The following is a 16,851-nucleotide window of genomic DNA, read 5'->3' as shown; positions in this document are numbered from 1 at the left end:
TCTCTGAGCCCAGCCCGGCTGTGGGCACTGTGAGGAGCAGGATGTGCAGAGGCTCCTGATGGCTGTGGCCAGAGCCAGGCTCTCAGGTATCGCGGCAAAGCGGCTGTGGAAGAGCTGTGCCCTTCTGGAGGGCGCTCACAGCCCCTCGGTACACCTCCCCAGAGACAGTCGAGGGTCTGAAGGTGACATTTCCTCAGGAGAGCAATGACCCACAGGCCCGTCACAGCCTTGTGTGCTCAGCTCTGCCCCACAGACACCTCCCAGCAGCGAGGCAGTGTTGAGGGGCATCTGCGTGTTGGCAGGTGCTCGGGGTAGCGGGGACAGATCCTGCTGGGGCCAGCAAAGGTGCTGCTGGGGCTGTGCATGTCGGGGAAGGAACTTTGTGAGCTTCCCTACAGACCTGCTGGTCTCTCCATCAGCTTTGGAGTCTCAGACTCTTGTCCAGGCTTGGCAGCTCCTCTCCCTTCCCCCCACCCCAGCAGCAGGGACCTGAAAGCAGAGACGTGGGGAAGCTCCTTGCCTTTGGTGTCATCCCTGCCTGGAGCTACCTGCTGAGAAGCCCCTGGGAAGTGTCCTGGGGGTGAGCAGGAGTTGTGAGCAGCCCTACCCCACGCAGCCCCCTGTCCATGGGGGAATGAGCCTGCCCTGGGAGGGCTACTCCTTCACCCTAGAGCTTCCCCAGCCCATGTTCATGCTATTTGTAGTTATCCCTGTGTTGTCCCCAAACTGCATTCTGTTACCCAGTGTGCAAGCACCCAATAGACACACAGGGTCCAGAAAATTGTTGAATCACTAGAGTCGTGTAGCTCTGAGTCCAGACCATTTAGATTGAAATAAAATTTTAACTGAGCCTTGTCTGCATCCTGGGGCTCCTTCGACCCACAGAGGGCACGGTGCTCAAGTTCATTCTGTGTTCTGCCTTCAAGGGCAAGGCAGTGCCCATAAATGGAAACAGGAATGAAGCTCAGGATACTCCCAAGAAATTTACTTATCCTTGTTTTTTTTTTCTTTCTTTTTTCTTCTTTTTCTTCTTTTTTCTTTTTTTTATTTTTCTTTTCTTTTTTTTTTTTTGAGAAGATGCCAATCAAGTGTTGTTCAGAGAAGTCTAAACATAGAGGAAATAGTTGTTTGAAGCTGGAGTTTTACATGAAATATGAACTTAATTTAGAGTAACTTTGAAGACTTAAATTCTTGCTTTGCATTCTCAAAGCTTTTTCCTGAGGGGGGGAAATCACTATTCTCAGACTAAGTTTTTTTTTGTTTGAGTGCGGTCGTTGGGGGAGGTTGTTTTTTTTTGGGGGGGTCCAGATTTATATTGTGCTTTACAGAGTCAGCTTTTTTACAGGTAAGATTTCTAATGACATAAAAATAATGTGATTATAGCACAGGACTGCTTCTGATATTCAGCTTATTTATTTTACATAGATTGGTAATAAGGAGTAATCGTGCAGTATCACTTGCCTTAGCAATTTGCAGTCCTTGAGAAGGAGAAACATACATATCCCTTAATCTCTCTTCCTTGCTTTCCTTCCTTTCCATGAAACTGGTACAGCGGCTGTTTCACTCCAGGCAGGATTCTGTGATCACCTTGATTTACAGCGACAATACGCTAGCAGAGACTAATGCTTACAGTTTTGGATTTGTTTTCTTAAAACTGGCTGCAGTATGCTGTTGCTGTTGAGCTGATGGTTTTCGGTTAGGCCACTTGTCCGTCTGTGGGGTGTGTGCCATTATTATGGCACATTATTACATTAGATGATGTGCAATATTCTCTCTTCTGCTTTTTTTTTGTTTGCTTGTTTTTTTAACAGCAAGAAGGTGAAATGGAAGGTGAGGCAGTTGAAGCTATTGTGGAAGAATCAGAAACTTTTATTAAGGGAAAAGAGAGAAAAACCTATGAAAGACGCCGTGAAGCTGGGCAGGAGGACGATGCTTGTCGTATACCACCAAACCAAGCAGATGGGGGTGAAGTAGTTCAGGATGTCAACAGTGGTGTGCAGATGGTTATGATGGAACAGTTGGATCCAACACTTCTTCAAATGAAGACTGAAGTAATGGAAGGTGCAGTGCCTCAGGAAACGGAGGCTACAGTGGATGACACACAGATCATAACACCTCAGGTTGTTAATATGGAAGAGCAGCCTATAAATCTTGGTGAGCTTCAGCTGGTCCAAGTACCAGTTCCAGTGACTGTACCTGTTGCCACCACTTCTGTGGAAGAACTTCAGGGAGCATATGAAAATGAGGTTTCCAAAGGAGGCCTGCAAGAGGGAGAGCCCATGATCTGTCACACTCCCCCTTTACCAGAAGGCTTCCAGGTAGTGAAAGTGGGTGCAAATGGTGAGGTGGAGACGCTGGAACAAGGTGAACTTCAGCCCCAAGAAGATCCTAATTGGCAAAAAGATCCAGACTATCAGCCACCAGCCAAAAAAACAAAGAAAAACCAAAAGAGTAAGCTACGCTACACTGAGGAAGGCGAAGATGTGGATGTCTCTGTGTATGACGTTGAAGAGGAGCACCAGGGGGGTTTGTTGTCTGAGGTCAATGCAGAAAAAGTAGTGGGTAACATGAAGCCACCTAAACCAACAAAAATCAAAAGGAAAGGTGGGTTTGTAAGCGGATTTCTAAACTGCACTGGTTGTGACTGCACCTTGCAATACAGTTGAAGTGATTGAGTAGATGCAAATGGGAGTAAAGCAGGCATGCTCAGTGTCACTTACCGTTTTGTATAAGAGCTCTCAGCTCTGTTTTCTGGGCAAACCTGCTCTCTCCTGTCTGTAGGTTTGCAAAGGAGCTCATTTGCCTTGTGTGATGCTGTGGTATTAGTATTCCCATATCACTACAGTTGAAAAGGTTCTGCTTTTTGCTGTAATGCGTATTCAAGAGATTATTGTGTACCATAAAGTTTTACATCAGGAACCAGTGGTATAATTAGTTTTTGGGGGGGCAGAGCTTTTCAGACAGTCACATTACTGAGGAAGCACCTCAACACTCACACAGGTACTCAGACCTTTGTGTACATTCTTCTAATGGAATCTACTCTGTCTTTATTCTATAGGCAAGTTGGGTCTATCTGAATCTGTCAGATTTCCTCTATGGGACAAGCTGGAAAGGAAGTAACTATGCAATGCTGCTCTCTTTCTTTATTATTTTTTTTTCTTCCCCTGTGAGAGCAATTTTTCACCTGACCATGTTAGGTGCAAAGCTCATTCTGTACATAGATACAAAAACGAACTCTGGGACTGATCCGAAGTTACTTAAAGCTGTAGAAGACATTCTGTTTGTCTTGGGTGTTATTAGGGCCCTCAGTTTGCTGTGTTCTGAGGTTTGTGCTGCCATTGCTTCCTATGGAAAAATAAGGTGAGATTGGAGCTAAACAGAAGGCAGATGGAGCAGAAAAACAAAACAGGGAATAGGTTATAAACTGGACCAGTAAAACATGTAGGAATGAAAGCATGTTTCTGTTGTTCCTCACTTAAGTTTCTGTTATAAAACTTAATATAGGAGTAATTTCGTAACTGTCATCAAATTTAAACAATGTTCTTTTGACCCTTCTGCCAAAAAAGTGTAATTCATGTTCTTAGCTTTCTTTTCATACCTCTGCATTATCTAACTGAATGGTTTGAAATTTGCAAATAGCCAAGTGATAAGAAAATAAGGGAGTTTGTTTCCCTCGTTGAAGGGATGTACACTCTCTAGCAGTATCTTCCGTCCATTGGCTGTTCATACAAAGGCTATGACGCCTGCGTGCCATTTGCTGCTGTAATCTAATCTTTCAGAACAAAAGGAACATTGCTGATTCATGGTGGGGGGGGTGGAGAGGGAGAAGCTGTGTCATATTTTTTGCCACTAAATCTGAATGTCCCCATCTTCCTATTTTCCTGCAAATGATTAGGTACACGCCCTCACAAGTGCCCGGATTGCGACATGGCCTTTGTGACCAGTGGAGAGTTGGTTCGGCATCGCCGCTACAAACACACCCACGAGAAACCGTTCAAATGTTCAGTGTGTGATTATGCTAGTGTGGAGGTATGTTAATTGTCACAGTGCCAAGTACATGCTTGTGTGCTTCAAGTCTTATTCATCATCTGTTACAAACTTTCCTCCTTGACCATTTTTGAAAAGCCTCTGAGTAAATGGGTTATGAATTACAGAATCAGTGAGGTTGGAAGGGACCTCTGGAGATCATCTAGTCCAACCCCCCTGCTCAAGCAGGGTCACCTAGAGCATGTAAGACAGGATTGCATCCAGGTGGGCTTTGAATATCTCCAGAGAAGGAGACTCCACAACCTCTCTGGGTAACCTCTTCCACTGCTCTGTCACTCTCACAGTGAAGAAATTCCTCCTCACGTTCAGGCGGAACTTTCTGTGCTTCAGTTTTTGCCCCATTGCCTCTTGTGCTGTTGTGTGGGACAACTGAGAAGAGTTTGTCCCCATCCTCTTGATGCCCTCCCTTCTGATACTTATACACACTGATAAGATCCCCCCTCAAGCTTCTCTTCTCCAGGCTAAACAGGCCCAGCTCTCAGCCATTCCTCAGAGAGCAGATGCTGCAGCCCTCTGATCATCCTCGTAGCCCTACGCTGGACTCTCTCCAGTAGCTCCGTGTCTCTCTTGTACTGGGGAGCCCAGAACTGGACACAGTACTCAAGATGAGTCTCCCCAGGGCTGAGTGGAGGGGCAGGTCCACCTCCCTCGACCTGCTGGCAACACTCTTCCTAATGCACCCCAGGAGACCATTGGCCTTCCTGGCCACCAGGGCACATTGGTGGCCCATGGTCAGCTTGTTGTCCACTAGCACTCCGAGGTCGTCTGCACAGCTGCTTTCTGAATGAATTAGGTCTGTTTTTTTGGAAGCAAGTGATAGGGTTTCCTCAGTTGATGGGAAACCTATTTGAGGATATTTGTGCACCGAAACCCTAGATCATTTCCATTTCCTCTTTGGAGACTGTAGTTTTCATTGTTTTTAAAAAGAGCAGTCCTTTAAGATGAGTAAAGGAGTTGAAGGAGGCAGGTATCTGCTGAGTAGAATGTACTTTAAGACTAGAGATGCTCTCCAATTTTAAAATGTGCACTTTGCATCTTACATATCTGTTGATAAAGTGACTGCTGCCAAAATGAATGGCGCTTTCCCAAATTAGTGAAAAACAGCTTTGCTAATTCTAAGAGGTTATCTAATTTGCTTGAGCAAATAAAGCTTACTTGAATGTTCTACCCTGTGCCCTAAGCAGCACTATTGCTTGTGCTGCAGGACAGCTTTTAAAATGTAATAAAAACTACATTGCAAGGTGGGGATAGGAAATCTGAGCAAGGTCACGAGCAAAATTTTTAAAAAGTGATCTGTGCAGTGGAGGAAGGTTACAGTGGAGATGTTGAATTGGGTGCTTAATCTTCTTTTATTTATTTATTTATTGAGTTTTCTGGGTGTGGGTGTTTCAGTTTGTGTGTGTATGTTTTGGGGTTTATTTTTTGAGGGGGGAATGCTGTGGAGGTTTGTGGGTGTTTTAAGTTTTATCTATTTATTTATTAAACAAACAAACAAACAAAACTTTGAGCTGTGACTGCGGTGTTGTAATTCCAGGCCCTGAGGTCTGAAGTGATGAATGCGTTGTGTTGCAGTGCATGAATTAGGAAAGAATAAACAAGTTGGTCCTATGTGAGCTGGTTGCAGGGTTTTATAGACAGCAGTTGGTGCAGCTTGCTCTTACTGAAGCAGAAAACGCTTTCCGTTCATGTCTGCTAATTTTTAAGCTATGTTCATGCCTCCTAGATAATGGCAGGAGCGCAAAGGGATTAAGTCACCTTGATTGCAGGACTAGGGCTTTTTTATTGAGTTACTGATTTATGTTCTTCCTGAAAGTAACTGGAGGGCATCCCAGGAGGCACCCTGTGGAAGAACATCTGCAGTGTTCCTGGGTGCATGCTTTCCTGGAATGCTTTTTCTCTGTGTCTGTCCAGGATGCTTTCAAATTTTAGCTTATCCTCTGACGTTGAGATGGTTGATGCCAGTAAGGTGAGTGCAGGAGACAAAATCTGGCTGCTTTGAATGTAGGAGCAAGACTAGGAATAAAGCTGGGAGGTGGAACAGAGTGGGAAAGGGAGTATGAGTGGTTACATGGCAGTGCAAGACTGGCACTGAAACTGGTTGGTTGGTTGGTTGTATTATTTTTAACCTTGCTACTGAAACAAAATGTTACTGTAACAAAATTTTTGACTGATTTCCTTTACTTTGGAAATCTTACCTATTCATGCTTACTAACTCCAGTCTTGCTCTTGGCTTTCAGGTTAGCAAATTGAAACGCCACATTCGCTCTCACACTGGAGAGCGTCCGTTCCAGTGCAGCTTGTGCAGCTATGCCAGCAGGGATACTTACACGCTGAAGGGGCACATGAGGACCCACTCTGGTACTGATGTCATGCTTTTAGCACGCTGTCTGTGTGCTGGTGTCTGAGTGCTTGGACAGTGCATAATGGTGCTCATGCTCGGAGTCAGCAAAATGAAGTATTCAAGTTTAGTGTAAAATTATCATGAAGTCTGTAGCTGAAGAGAATGCACTGTTTATCAACATTAATAAATTCATAAACTGACACTAGTAATTGCTCTGAGAAATGTGCTAGAGGATTCTGATTTTTGCCTTCACTGTGAGGTGACAGAATACAGGCCCTTTATCAGTATGAAGATGAGCAATATCTTCTTTATTGATGTTTTACTTCCCACTGAAGGTTATAGCCATTTTTAGTTTCATTCTTGAGTGTAATTGCAACAGTGTCTGGATGCAGTTTGTGAAGATCCTTAGTCTTTTCTGTGATAGAAATAGGACTTTTTTTTCTAGCATGGAACACTGCTGGAGTGCTAAACTGATGAGGCTGCTAAAATTTAATGACAGAACTGTGCTTGTATGCATGAGCATTCAAAAGAAAATCTCAGATTTGATGTTCACAGTGTTCCAGCATCTTGCATGTAGGTCTTGAATGTGTTTCTCATTGTAAGGACTAATAATTAACTCATTTGCTCAAGAGTGAATTTGTTTTGTCTTTGTGTTGTAGAAAGATATTTACGGGAACTAAAACTTCTAGAGAAAGAAACATCATTGAGCTGTTTGCTGGTTTCTGGGGAGTTATTTTATTTTAGGGCTTTTTGATTAGATTTCTTGTTAATAAAAGTGCTTGTGCTACTTTTCTCCTTCCGTTACTGTAGGAGAGAAGCCATATGAATGTTACATCTGCCATGCTCGCTTCACTCAGAGTGGTACCATGAAGATGCACATTTTACAGAAACATACGGAGAATGTGGCCAAATTTCACTGTCCTCACTGTGATACTGTTAGAGCAAGAAAGAGGGACTTGGGTATGTATCTTGGCAACATGGCCATTAGCGAAGTTACTACAGAAGGCTACACAAAACATGCCTTCCCAAAATTAGAGTTCATGTAACCCATCAGCTGTCTTCCCCCCGCTTTAGCCTAGTAAATCCAGTAACTGCACAAAATGAAGCACAGGCTTAGAAGTGTGGCTGGTAATACATACTTTTAGCCTTTTAGCTTACAGTAACTGCTGCATGGTATGAGAACAGCACTTTCAATTTCTTTTCACTATTTGAAAATGCAGCATGTTTTTCAAGCATCCAAGGCAAGTTATTTTCATGTCCATAGGTGCGAGGCATTTATTGAACTTAGACAAATATTTTAACTGTACGACTTAAGGTCCGAGAAATTGGAAGGTCATTTGGCGTGACCTCCTATGTATTGGAGGCCATTAATTATCACCCAGATATATCTTCATCAAGCTGAAAGGCTTGAATTAGCCTAAACGATTTCGTTTTTCAGAAAGTGGATCTGTGTGCCACAGACAGAATAGGAGAGACTGAGTTGTCACAAAAGCCCTGAGTCCTTGCAGTAGGAGAGTGTTGACCTGGTGAGCAGTTCCCCATGATTCTAGCAGGCAAGCTCTCTTTTATGATATACAAGAAGGTGAAAAATAGTACTACTCCCAGAGCAATTGAAGATAATCTTTCTCAGTGAAGAAAAGGCTGAGATTTGGCATAATTCTGTCTATAAGCAAAATATCAACCAAATAACGGGAAGGTAGGTTCTCCTTCATAACAAACAGATGTAAAGTGCTACAATGAAGGACACGTTGAGACGATGACACCAAGTGTCTATGAAGCAAACAAGTACTGATCTATAACAGGAAAAAACAGAATAGCTGTGAAGATTTTTTTTTTCATAAGGATTGTTCAAGCTACAGCAGGCTACCTTGTGCAGGTGCAATATGCTCATATTTGGAGGATTTTAAAGTGATTAAAACCTCTGATAGGGGTTAGCTGTTGGTACCCCTGTTACCCTCTAGTCCTGTCACTTTGACTTCTGATCCTGCAAAAAATCCTGTTTCCCAATGTATTACCTGGCTTCTGACTGTATTCAGGCAATTCAGAGTGGTCTTAAGTGTCTTGAGGACAGTGCTGTGTTTTACCTTGACTTTACTTCATCTGTTGCATGAACTTCAGTAGCAAAAATTTATGTTGCTCTGTCTTCCGAGAGAATCCTTACAGATTGTCCGAAGCAGTCCTGGGCATCAGTGATCTGGCTGCTATGTTTTTGAGATGGATTTTTGAAATAGTCTACACACTAACAGTCTAAGAATCCTGCTGTATTTTACAGATAGTGAATTTTGAATATAAGTTATGTGGTATATCATCAAACACTTTATCAACTCAAGAGTATACCGAGGGAAAGACACTGAGAGATTGTATACCAGGCTCTTTCACCCTTGGATAGCCGTGATGTGATTAAAGGCTCTGGTTCTTGCATTCCTAGGTCTCCATTTGCAAAAGCAGCATTCCTACATTGAGCAGGGCAAGAAGTGTCGATACTGTGATGCTGTGTTTCATGAGCGATATGCCCTCAAACAGCATCAAAAGTCTCACAAGAATGAGAAGCGCTTCAAGTGTGACCAGTGTGATTATGCATGCAGGAAGGTAAGCTGGTGGGACTGACAGCCCTTAAGAGCATTAGAACAGGAGCTAAACACGTAAGCTAAGAAATCTTATCTGTTAAGTTTGACCAACTTTCAAAATCAGTGTTAGCTCTCTGACTTTTATTTATTTATTTAAAGGGTATGGGAGAGTTCAGTGGCTTTTGCTTTCTGCTGAAGTGCTCCCCTGTGGAGAGTATCTTTTAAGGGAGTTAAGTCACAACCTTGGCATATCGGTTGACAAAGAGCTAGAGTTGCTTGGAGGATGGACGTAGGAAGGAAGTATTTTATACAAATCTTTCTATTGGTTACAGTTTCATTACCTCAGGTAATCGCTCTGTGCTTGCGCTTTCACATTCTTGTTAATTAGCATAGGAAGCAAAGAAGAGACAGTAACATCATTATCATGTCATTTCCATCTCATTATTCATTTAGGGATGTGAAGTTTAATATGTTAATAAGCCTTAATGAACCTAAGGTCACTTCTGGGTTATTCTGCTGTTTTTGTCTTACCTACCCCTCGCAATCTTCAAAGCGCTGTGGTTTCATCAAGGTTCTTTAGCCGGAGCTGGTTATCCTTTGCAGTACTGTTTTTCTCTCCCCCTTGTCCTTGAGTCTTTTTAACTATTTGCGAGGATTTTCTCACAGTATTTCTCTAACAATTCCCCCCTTTGAGACTTATTAATATCACTTATCTAGCATATCTCATTTAAACAGCTTCAATTATTCTTACATGGATGTTAAGTTAATTTTAAGTATTTCCCATGGCATGGGTAATCCGGGAGATTTGGGGAATAGAGAAGCAAGCAGTAATCTGAGTCACTTTTTCTGAAGGCCCATATAAGCTACAAAATCAGGTTAGTTGTACCAATGAGCATGCATAACAAAATTAACAGTGTCCTCATTTTCCATCTTAACTCTATAGCAAACAAATTAAATTAAACAAATCAATATTCTTATAAATCAGTTCTATTATTAACAATGCTATCAGAATGCAAAATAACACCTAATAACACTAAGAGCACTCTATTTCCATATAAAAGAGTTCAATTTTCCAAGTGCAATTCATCACTTCTGTATTCTTATCCTGAGAGATATCTTGTGGGTGCGGCAGTCCACGAGTCATTCAAAGGTGCCTTCTGTATTCGGGAATAGTGGGTCTTGGAACTTATTCCCTCCACCTTTACTGCAGTATGAGTTGTCAGAAGCAGCAGGTAAGGTAAGGTCCTTTCCACTTTTCTCTTAGTGGTTCTTCTTTCCATGTCCGAATATAAACTAGATCCCCAGGCTTGAAGTCATGCACAGGGGAATCCAATGGAAGGGGGGTACGTTGATTAAGGTACCTATGTAAAGATGTTAGTACCCGAGACAAAGACAATAAATACTCTCTCAACATTTCTTCCCCTCTTACATGCATTTGATCACTTCATACCCCTATTTCATTAATTGGGTAAGGTTTCCCATAAAGTATTTCAAAGGGCTTATTCCCTCTTTTATTCTTGGGGTTATTCTTATTCTCATCAAGGCCATTCTGTATAGATATATACATCTATATACACCTACCCATTTAAGATGGTTTTCCTGACACAGTTTTGAAATATGTCTTTTAAGTGTTTGGTTCATTCTTTCTATCTTACTGCTAGACTGGGGTCTCCATGGAGTGTGTAATTCCCATTTCATCTGTAAAAATTTGGATGTTCCTTGAACCACCTCTGAAATAAAATTAGGTCCATTATCTGAGGATATATCTTCAGGAATACCAAATTGAGGAATTATCTCTTTTAGTAAAATTTTAATTACTTCTTTTGCACAATTGGTGGAGCATGGGAAGGCTTCTGGCCAACCAGAAAAAGTATCTACCAAAACAAGTAAATCTTGAAACCGACCACATTTAGGCAATTCAGAGAAATCTATCTGCCAGTGTTCTCCTGGGGTTAATCCTCTTCTTAGTTCTCCCATAGGTGGTTTCTTCTGAATTTTGGGGTTATTTGCACAACAGGTGGGGCATCTTTTTACAATAAGGTCAGCATTTGATAGCATCTTTGATCCCACAGCATATCTTTTTACGCTGCTTATCGTAGCATCTGCTCCCATGTGAGTTTCTTCATGCAGTCTCTTGAGGAGCACTTCCATCATTTTGGCTGTAGTTAAAACTTGTCCGTTTGGGGTGACCCACCACCCTTCAGCATTTTTCGTACATTTTAGCCTTTCTGCCAATTGATTTTCTTTGTCTGAATATTCAGGAGGTCTCATTTGTATTTTTCTACTGGGTAATAAAGCCCCAATCACCTGTCCTGCTAGTGCTGCCTTTTTGGCTGCCGCATCTGCTCTCCTGTTTCCTTGTGCCACTTCACTATTTCCCGTCTGGTGGGCTTTGCAATGCATTATAGCTACTTCTTCAGGTTCCATTATTGCTTGTAACAATATCTCTTGCCCATACTTTATATTATTTCCTTGAGAATTTAAGAGCCCTCGTTCTTTCCAAATCGCTCCATGAGCGTGAACTACCCCAAAAGCATACTTTGAGTCAGTGTATATATTTACTCTTTGGCCCTTTCCGATTTCAAGGGCTCAGATAAGGGCAATGATTTCAACCTTTTGTGCTGAGGTGTTTTGTGGCAATGGTTTAGCTTCTACTTCTTTCCATTGAGTCACCACTGCATATCCAGCCTTTCTCTCTCCATTCTGTACAAAGCTGCTACCATCTGTATATAGTTCCACATCTGGGTTCTGCAAAGGTTCATCCTTTAAATCAGGCCGGCTAGAGTATACATGCTCTATAGTGGCCAAACAGTCATGCTGTAACTCTTTTTGCTCTTCACCAGGTAGCAGAGTAGCAGGGTTTAAGGTCGAAACCACCTTTAAGGTAATATCTCCTTGTTCCAATAACACAGCATGGTATTTTACCAGTCTGCTCGGGGAAATCCAATGATGCCCCTTTTGATTTAAAATTGCTGATACTGCATGTGGTACAAAAACAGTTAAGGGCTGTCCCAGAGTCAATTTGCGGGCCTCTTGTATTAATAAGATGGTGGCTGCCATAGCCCGGAGGCAGGCCGGCCATCCTTTACTTACTTCGTCTAATTGTTTAGAAAAATATGCCACTGGACTTTTCCAGCTCCCGAGCATTTGGGTCATTATTCCTGAGGCCACCTGCTGTCACTCATGAACATACAATTGAAAGGGTTTAGCCATATCTGGGAGTCCCAGTGCTGGAGCTTCCATCAATTTCTTTTTTATTTCATTGAAACTAGTAAGACATTCTGGGGTCCACTCTAACCATTCTCCTGGACCCTTTAGGGCTGCATATAAAGGTTTAGTTATCAGCCCAAAATTAGGGATCCATATACGGCAAAATCCTGCCATTTCCAAGAATCCCCTCAGCTGTCTTTCCATGCGGGGTACTGCAATTCGGCATATAGCCTCTTTTCTTTCCGCTCCTAGTGCACGTTGTCCTTTTGATATTTTAAAACCAAGATATTGGATTTCCTTCTTCGCAATCTGAGCCTTTTTCTTTGAAACACCATACCTGGCAAGTCCCAAAAAATTTAACAGACTCACTGTCACCTCTAAACATATTTGCTCTGAATCCGCTCCAATCAAAATGTCATCCACATACTGTAAAAGAGTGACATCTTTGTTACCTTCCTGCCATTGGGCTAGTTCTTTGTCCAAGATCTCACCAAACAGGGTAGGACTGTTCTTGAATCCTTGAGAAAGAACCGTCCAGCATAACTGCTCCTTCCTCCTCGTGGTGGGACTTTCCCATTCAAAGGCGAAAATTGTCTGGCTTTATTCTTCTATAGGAATACAGAAAAAAGCATCTTTTAAATCTACCACTGTGAAAATATTGTTAGTCTCAGGCACCGAGGCTAAAAGAATATATGGGTTTGGCACGGTTGGATGGATACTAGTACTCCTTGGTAGTAATCTTACTTAAGGGTCCTTTACAACTAGTTATCACTGAATGAGTGGCTCCACTATCTAATAAAAATCTATAGTTTCATTCCCCAGCTTTACTGGAACCAGGGGATCAGCTGAGGAAATTCTAATTTTCTCCCCCCGTCCCCTTCATTCCATATCTGACTCCTCTAACATAATTAGGTTGGTGTTTGCTGGGCTCTGTAGCTTTGTTATCTTTCTTCGATTTGGACATTCATCTTTCCAGTGCCCTTCCTGTCTACAAATTGCACATTGATTTGGACCCAAAGCGGGTCTAGGGAGGCCTCCTCCTGGCCTCCCTCCCCTTCCACCTCTTCCTCCTCTGTTACCTCTTCTGCTTCCCCTGCCCCTGCCTTGGAATTCATTCCTCTGGACAGCTGCCAGGATAGGAGCCTGTAGTTTCATTCGATTTTGTGCTTCTCTTGTTCTCTTTTCATCTCGATTATTCTATACCTTATACGCTATTTCTATCAGCTGTGAAATAGACATTCCCCTAGCTCCATCTACATTCTGTGGCTTCTTTCTAATATCCTGAGCTGACTGGCCAATGAATAGCGTATTAAACAGTCTTTGATTCGCTTCCTCATTTGGATCCAGGCCTGTCCATTTTCTGGCTGTTTTGCATAATCTTTCATGATAGGCCGAGGGATTTTCTTCAGGCCCTTGCTTTACTTTATACAGTTTTGATACATTCTTTGGTTTCGGAACCCCGTACTGAACCCCATATAAAATTAGCTGTTGATACTGCCTCAAGAGCTCCCTACCCCAGCTCCTATTTGGATTCCACTCTGGATCCTTTCTGGTGGGTAAATAGACCTCAGGATCCCCCTTTCTGTCCCTTCTCTCACCCTCTTCTTTTGCCATATCAATTACCAGCCTCCTTTCTTCTCCTGTCAGGAAAGTATTCAACAGCGCCTGCACATCTCCCCAGTTAGGATTATGAGTTATCGTAATAGTCTCCAAAAGTTGATGCAGCTTTTCAGGATTTTCCCTATATGATCCAATAGACTACTTCCAGTTTAGTAAATCCGAGGTTGTAAAAGGAACATGTACAAATATTGGCAGCCCTTTTGGTCCCACTGCTTGTCTCAAAGGAGCCTGTATAACAGGTTGTTTCTGTCTCCTAGTTCGGCCAGAAACAGGGCTGGACTCTTTACTTTCTAGTGGGGGGGCCGATGCTTCAACTGGTGTGGAATCGTTTCCACAAGAGGGGGGCACTGTCAGTAGTTGTACATCCTCCTGCTTCTCTCCATTCAGAATTTTTCTGTTAGCACAATACCCGCTCTTTTCCTTTTTTCCTACTGCAACCATTACAGATTCCTCTTTACTTGTAAGTTCACATTCCCTTTGAATTTCTGGTTCCCTATATAGTGACACAAAAGCCTCCGCATAGGGTATTTCATCCCACTTCCCCTTCCAGCAACAAAACAGCAGTAACTGTAATATAGTATTACGGTTCAAGGTCCCATTTTTTGGCCATTGCTCATCACATTCCAACTTATACATTGGCCACCATTGATGACAACATCTTTTCATTCTTTTTTTGTCATCCGATCTCCTCCAAAAATATTCCAGTGTTTCAAAATACAACCCAAAGGGCTACAGGGAGGAATCATGGATTGGCTTGATCCCATGTCAATTACCTAGAAATACCAACTTTATTACCTAGAAATACCTTTTTTCCTGTACCTTCGTGCGCACTCAGCTCTGACCCCTCTGGTCAATTTAAGGCAACCCTTGCCAAGTGTCTACGTGCGACTTAATTCAACATGATCTTCCGCGGAAGTAAATAAATTTTATACTCACCAATCCAAAGATTCACCCCCCTTTCGCCCTGGCACAAATATCTCTGGTTGGCATTGCACCTTTGAGTCTCTTGTCGTCCCGACTTCGGAGGGGCGTCGGAGGACTCCCCGATCAACAGGTCGGTACGCGCTGGAGCTCAATCTGATCCAGTCTGCTGTCGGGAACGGCAAGATGATCCGGGCAAGGCCTTCTGGCAAGTCCCATCTGGGTCTCCAAACTGTTGTCCCAAAATCTGGGTTCTGTTACCTGGTGTGCAAGCAACCAATAGACACACAGGGTCAAGATATTTGTTTATTTCATTTCTGTGCAGAGATGGGTGCTAGGTGGTAAATCCACAAAGCTAGCACACCTTCTCCCCCTCTCATTCTTGATTTATACACACTTTTCAGGGAGTATTTTATACAAATCTTTCTGTTGGTTACGATTTCATTACCTCAGGTAATCGGTCTGCGCTTGTGCTTTCACATTCTTGTTAATTAGCATAGGAAGCGAAGAAGAGGCGGTAACATCATTATCATGTCATTTCCATCTCATTATTCATTTAGGGGTGTGAAGTTTAATATGTTAATAAGCCTTAATGAACCTAAGGTCTTCTGGGTTATTCTGCTGTTTTTATCTTACCTACCCCTCGCAATCTTCAAAGCGCTGTGGTTTCATCAAGGTTCTTTAGCCGTAGCTGGTTATCCTTTGCAGTACTGTTTTTCTCTCCCCCTTGTCCTTGAGTCTTGTTAACTATTTGCAAGGTTTCGCTCACAGTATTTCTCTAACAGCCTCAGTGCGTGACCCTGCAATGCTCGGATGCTGCCTGCTGTCCAGAGTTGTGAGGCTGCTGCTGAGTGAGGGTGTAAGAGGCCAGTGTGAGGCTGTTGTGTGATGTTTGGGAGCGTGCACTGAGTTTGGGCTGTTTGCTTTGCAGGCCAGTGGCAGGCCCGCGTCAGGTGCTAGTGGTTGTGCGGTGAGCTGAGAAGGAGCGGCTGCTGGGCCAGTGGGGTGATGTTGTTGTTGTTTGCATCTCTTGATTGCGTAGTGCCGGAGTGCCTCTGAGGCGAGCGCTGTTGCGCAGGCTGCTGGTGGTGGCTGTGAGGAGGCTTGTGCGTGCGTGCGTGACAGGCCAGTGCTGTGGCCACTGGTGGTGGTGGTGGTTGGGAAGTGCCTTGTGCCTGCGTGCGTGACAGGCCGGTGCTACGGTCAGGCTTGTGAGATGCCTTGTGGCTGAGCAGCGTGCAGGCCAGTGGCAGGGCCATGTCTGCTGTTTGTGGCTCTGAGGTGACTTGGGCGTCAGTCGCTTGGAGGCCAGGGGTTTCAGCCCAGCTGGGCACGCTTTCACAATTGCTGCAGGCTAAAGACCAAAGCTCCGTTCTGATCGCCTGCTGGCTAGTGTAAAGTACTTGCATCGTCTCGTGTTCTTCAGCTGTTTGTCCATATGGATTTGCTGTGACTTGAAAAGCTGATGAGTGTTAAGAAAAAGGAGAAGCAGGATCCCTGCAGGGAGTGCACATGAAGCCGTATGTCAGTATTTCTGGGTATCTGGTGCCCCCTGCAGACTGCTGCTGCCCACAAGAAACATAGAGACTATCAAGGCTGCACATTAGTAAGTGACCCTAGTCCAAGCAGACTGAAAAAAGAGAAGAACATCTTTTTCTCAAAGAAGTAGTGCAGGATACTAGAAAAGGCCGTAACAGTAAAAGCGAGTATTCTCTAAAATAATAATAATTACGTGTCTTGTATTTCTGAAGTCTAATAAAGACTGATAGCTATGTTTCATGTTATGTATATATGCCCATGTATTTCAGAAACGAATGCGCAAGGCTATGTTTAGACAGCTGGTAGTGACATGATACGAAATGTACGGAGTTTAAAAGATAGCTTTAAGAGGTCCTATTAGTTGGTCTGAGAGGCCGACAGATAAAATGAGAAAATGTGGATGTCTCCTATCAGCCCTGGGATTGGAATTAGAATTTGATCACAAGCTTCATAAGATGATTGGGTGGAGTTAGTTCTGTGTGATTTTTTTGGGGGGGGGGGTGGGGATGGGTTTTTTTTTTTGAAGGTGGCAGGTGTTTGGGGGTGTCTTAGAGTTTTTTGAGGGGTTTTGAAACAATCTTGTGTAGAGAATAATGCTGGGTTGTT

At 43.2% G+C, this 16,851-nt stretch overlaps 1 protein-coding gene across 1 annotated transcript; it reads left to right on the top strand.

The window, feature by feature from the left end:
• Positions 1-1,814: 1,814 nt before the first annotated feature.
• LOC134149727 (transcriptional repressor CTCF-like) lies at positions 1,815-11,810 on the top strand. The gene is made up of 7 exons (XM_062592935.1): positions 1,815-2,604; positions 2,917-3,000; positions 3,896-4,029; positions 6,285-6,405; positions 7,199-7,348; positions 8,817-8,977; positions 11,799-11,810. Exons 1-7 carry the CDS (start codon positions 1,824-1,826, stop codon positions 11,808-11,810), a joined length of 1,443 nt encoding a protein of 480 aa, XP_062448919.1. The 5' UTR covers positions 1,815-1,823.
• Positions 11,811-16,851: the final 5,041 nt, after the last annotated feature.

Source organism: Rhea pennata, chromosome 21 (assembly GCF_028389875.1).
Source record: "Rhea pennata isolate bPtePen1 chromosome 21, bPtePen1.pri, whole genome shotgun sequence".
NCBI classification, from domain to species: domain Eukaryota; kingdom Metazoa; phylum Chordata; class Aves; order Rheiformes; family Rheidae; genus Rhea; species Rhea pennata.
The sequence above is the reverse complement of the archived record's forward strand: the minus strand, read 5'-3'. Positions and strand labels throughout refer to the sequence as shown.

Excerpts from the sequence above, each read along its gene's own strand:
- LOC134149727 (XM_062592935.1), top strand. The coding sequence starts at position 1,824 with ATGGAAGGTGAGGCAGTTGAAGCTATTGTGGAAGAATCAGAAACTTTT. Across the intron at positions 2,605-2,916 it reads AACAAAAATCAAAAGGAAAG|GAACCAGTGGTATAATTAGT; the intron begins GTGGGTTTGTAA and ends GTTTTACATCAG. Across the intron at positions 3,001-3,895 it reads GCACCTCAACACTCACACAG|GTACACGCCCTCACAAGTGC; the intron begins GTACTCAGACCT and ends GCAAATGATTAG.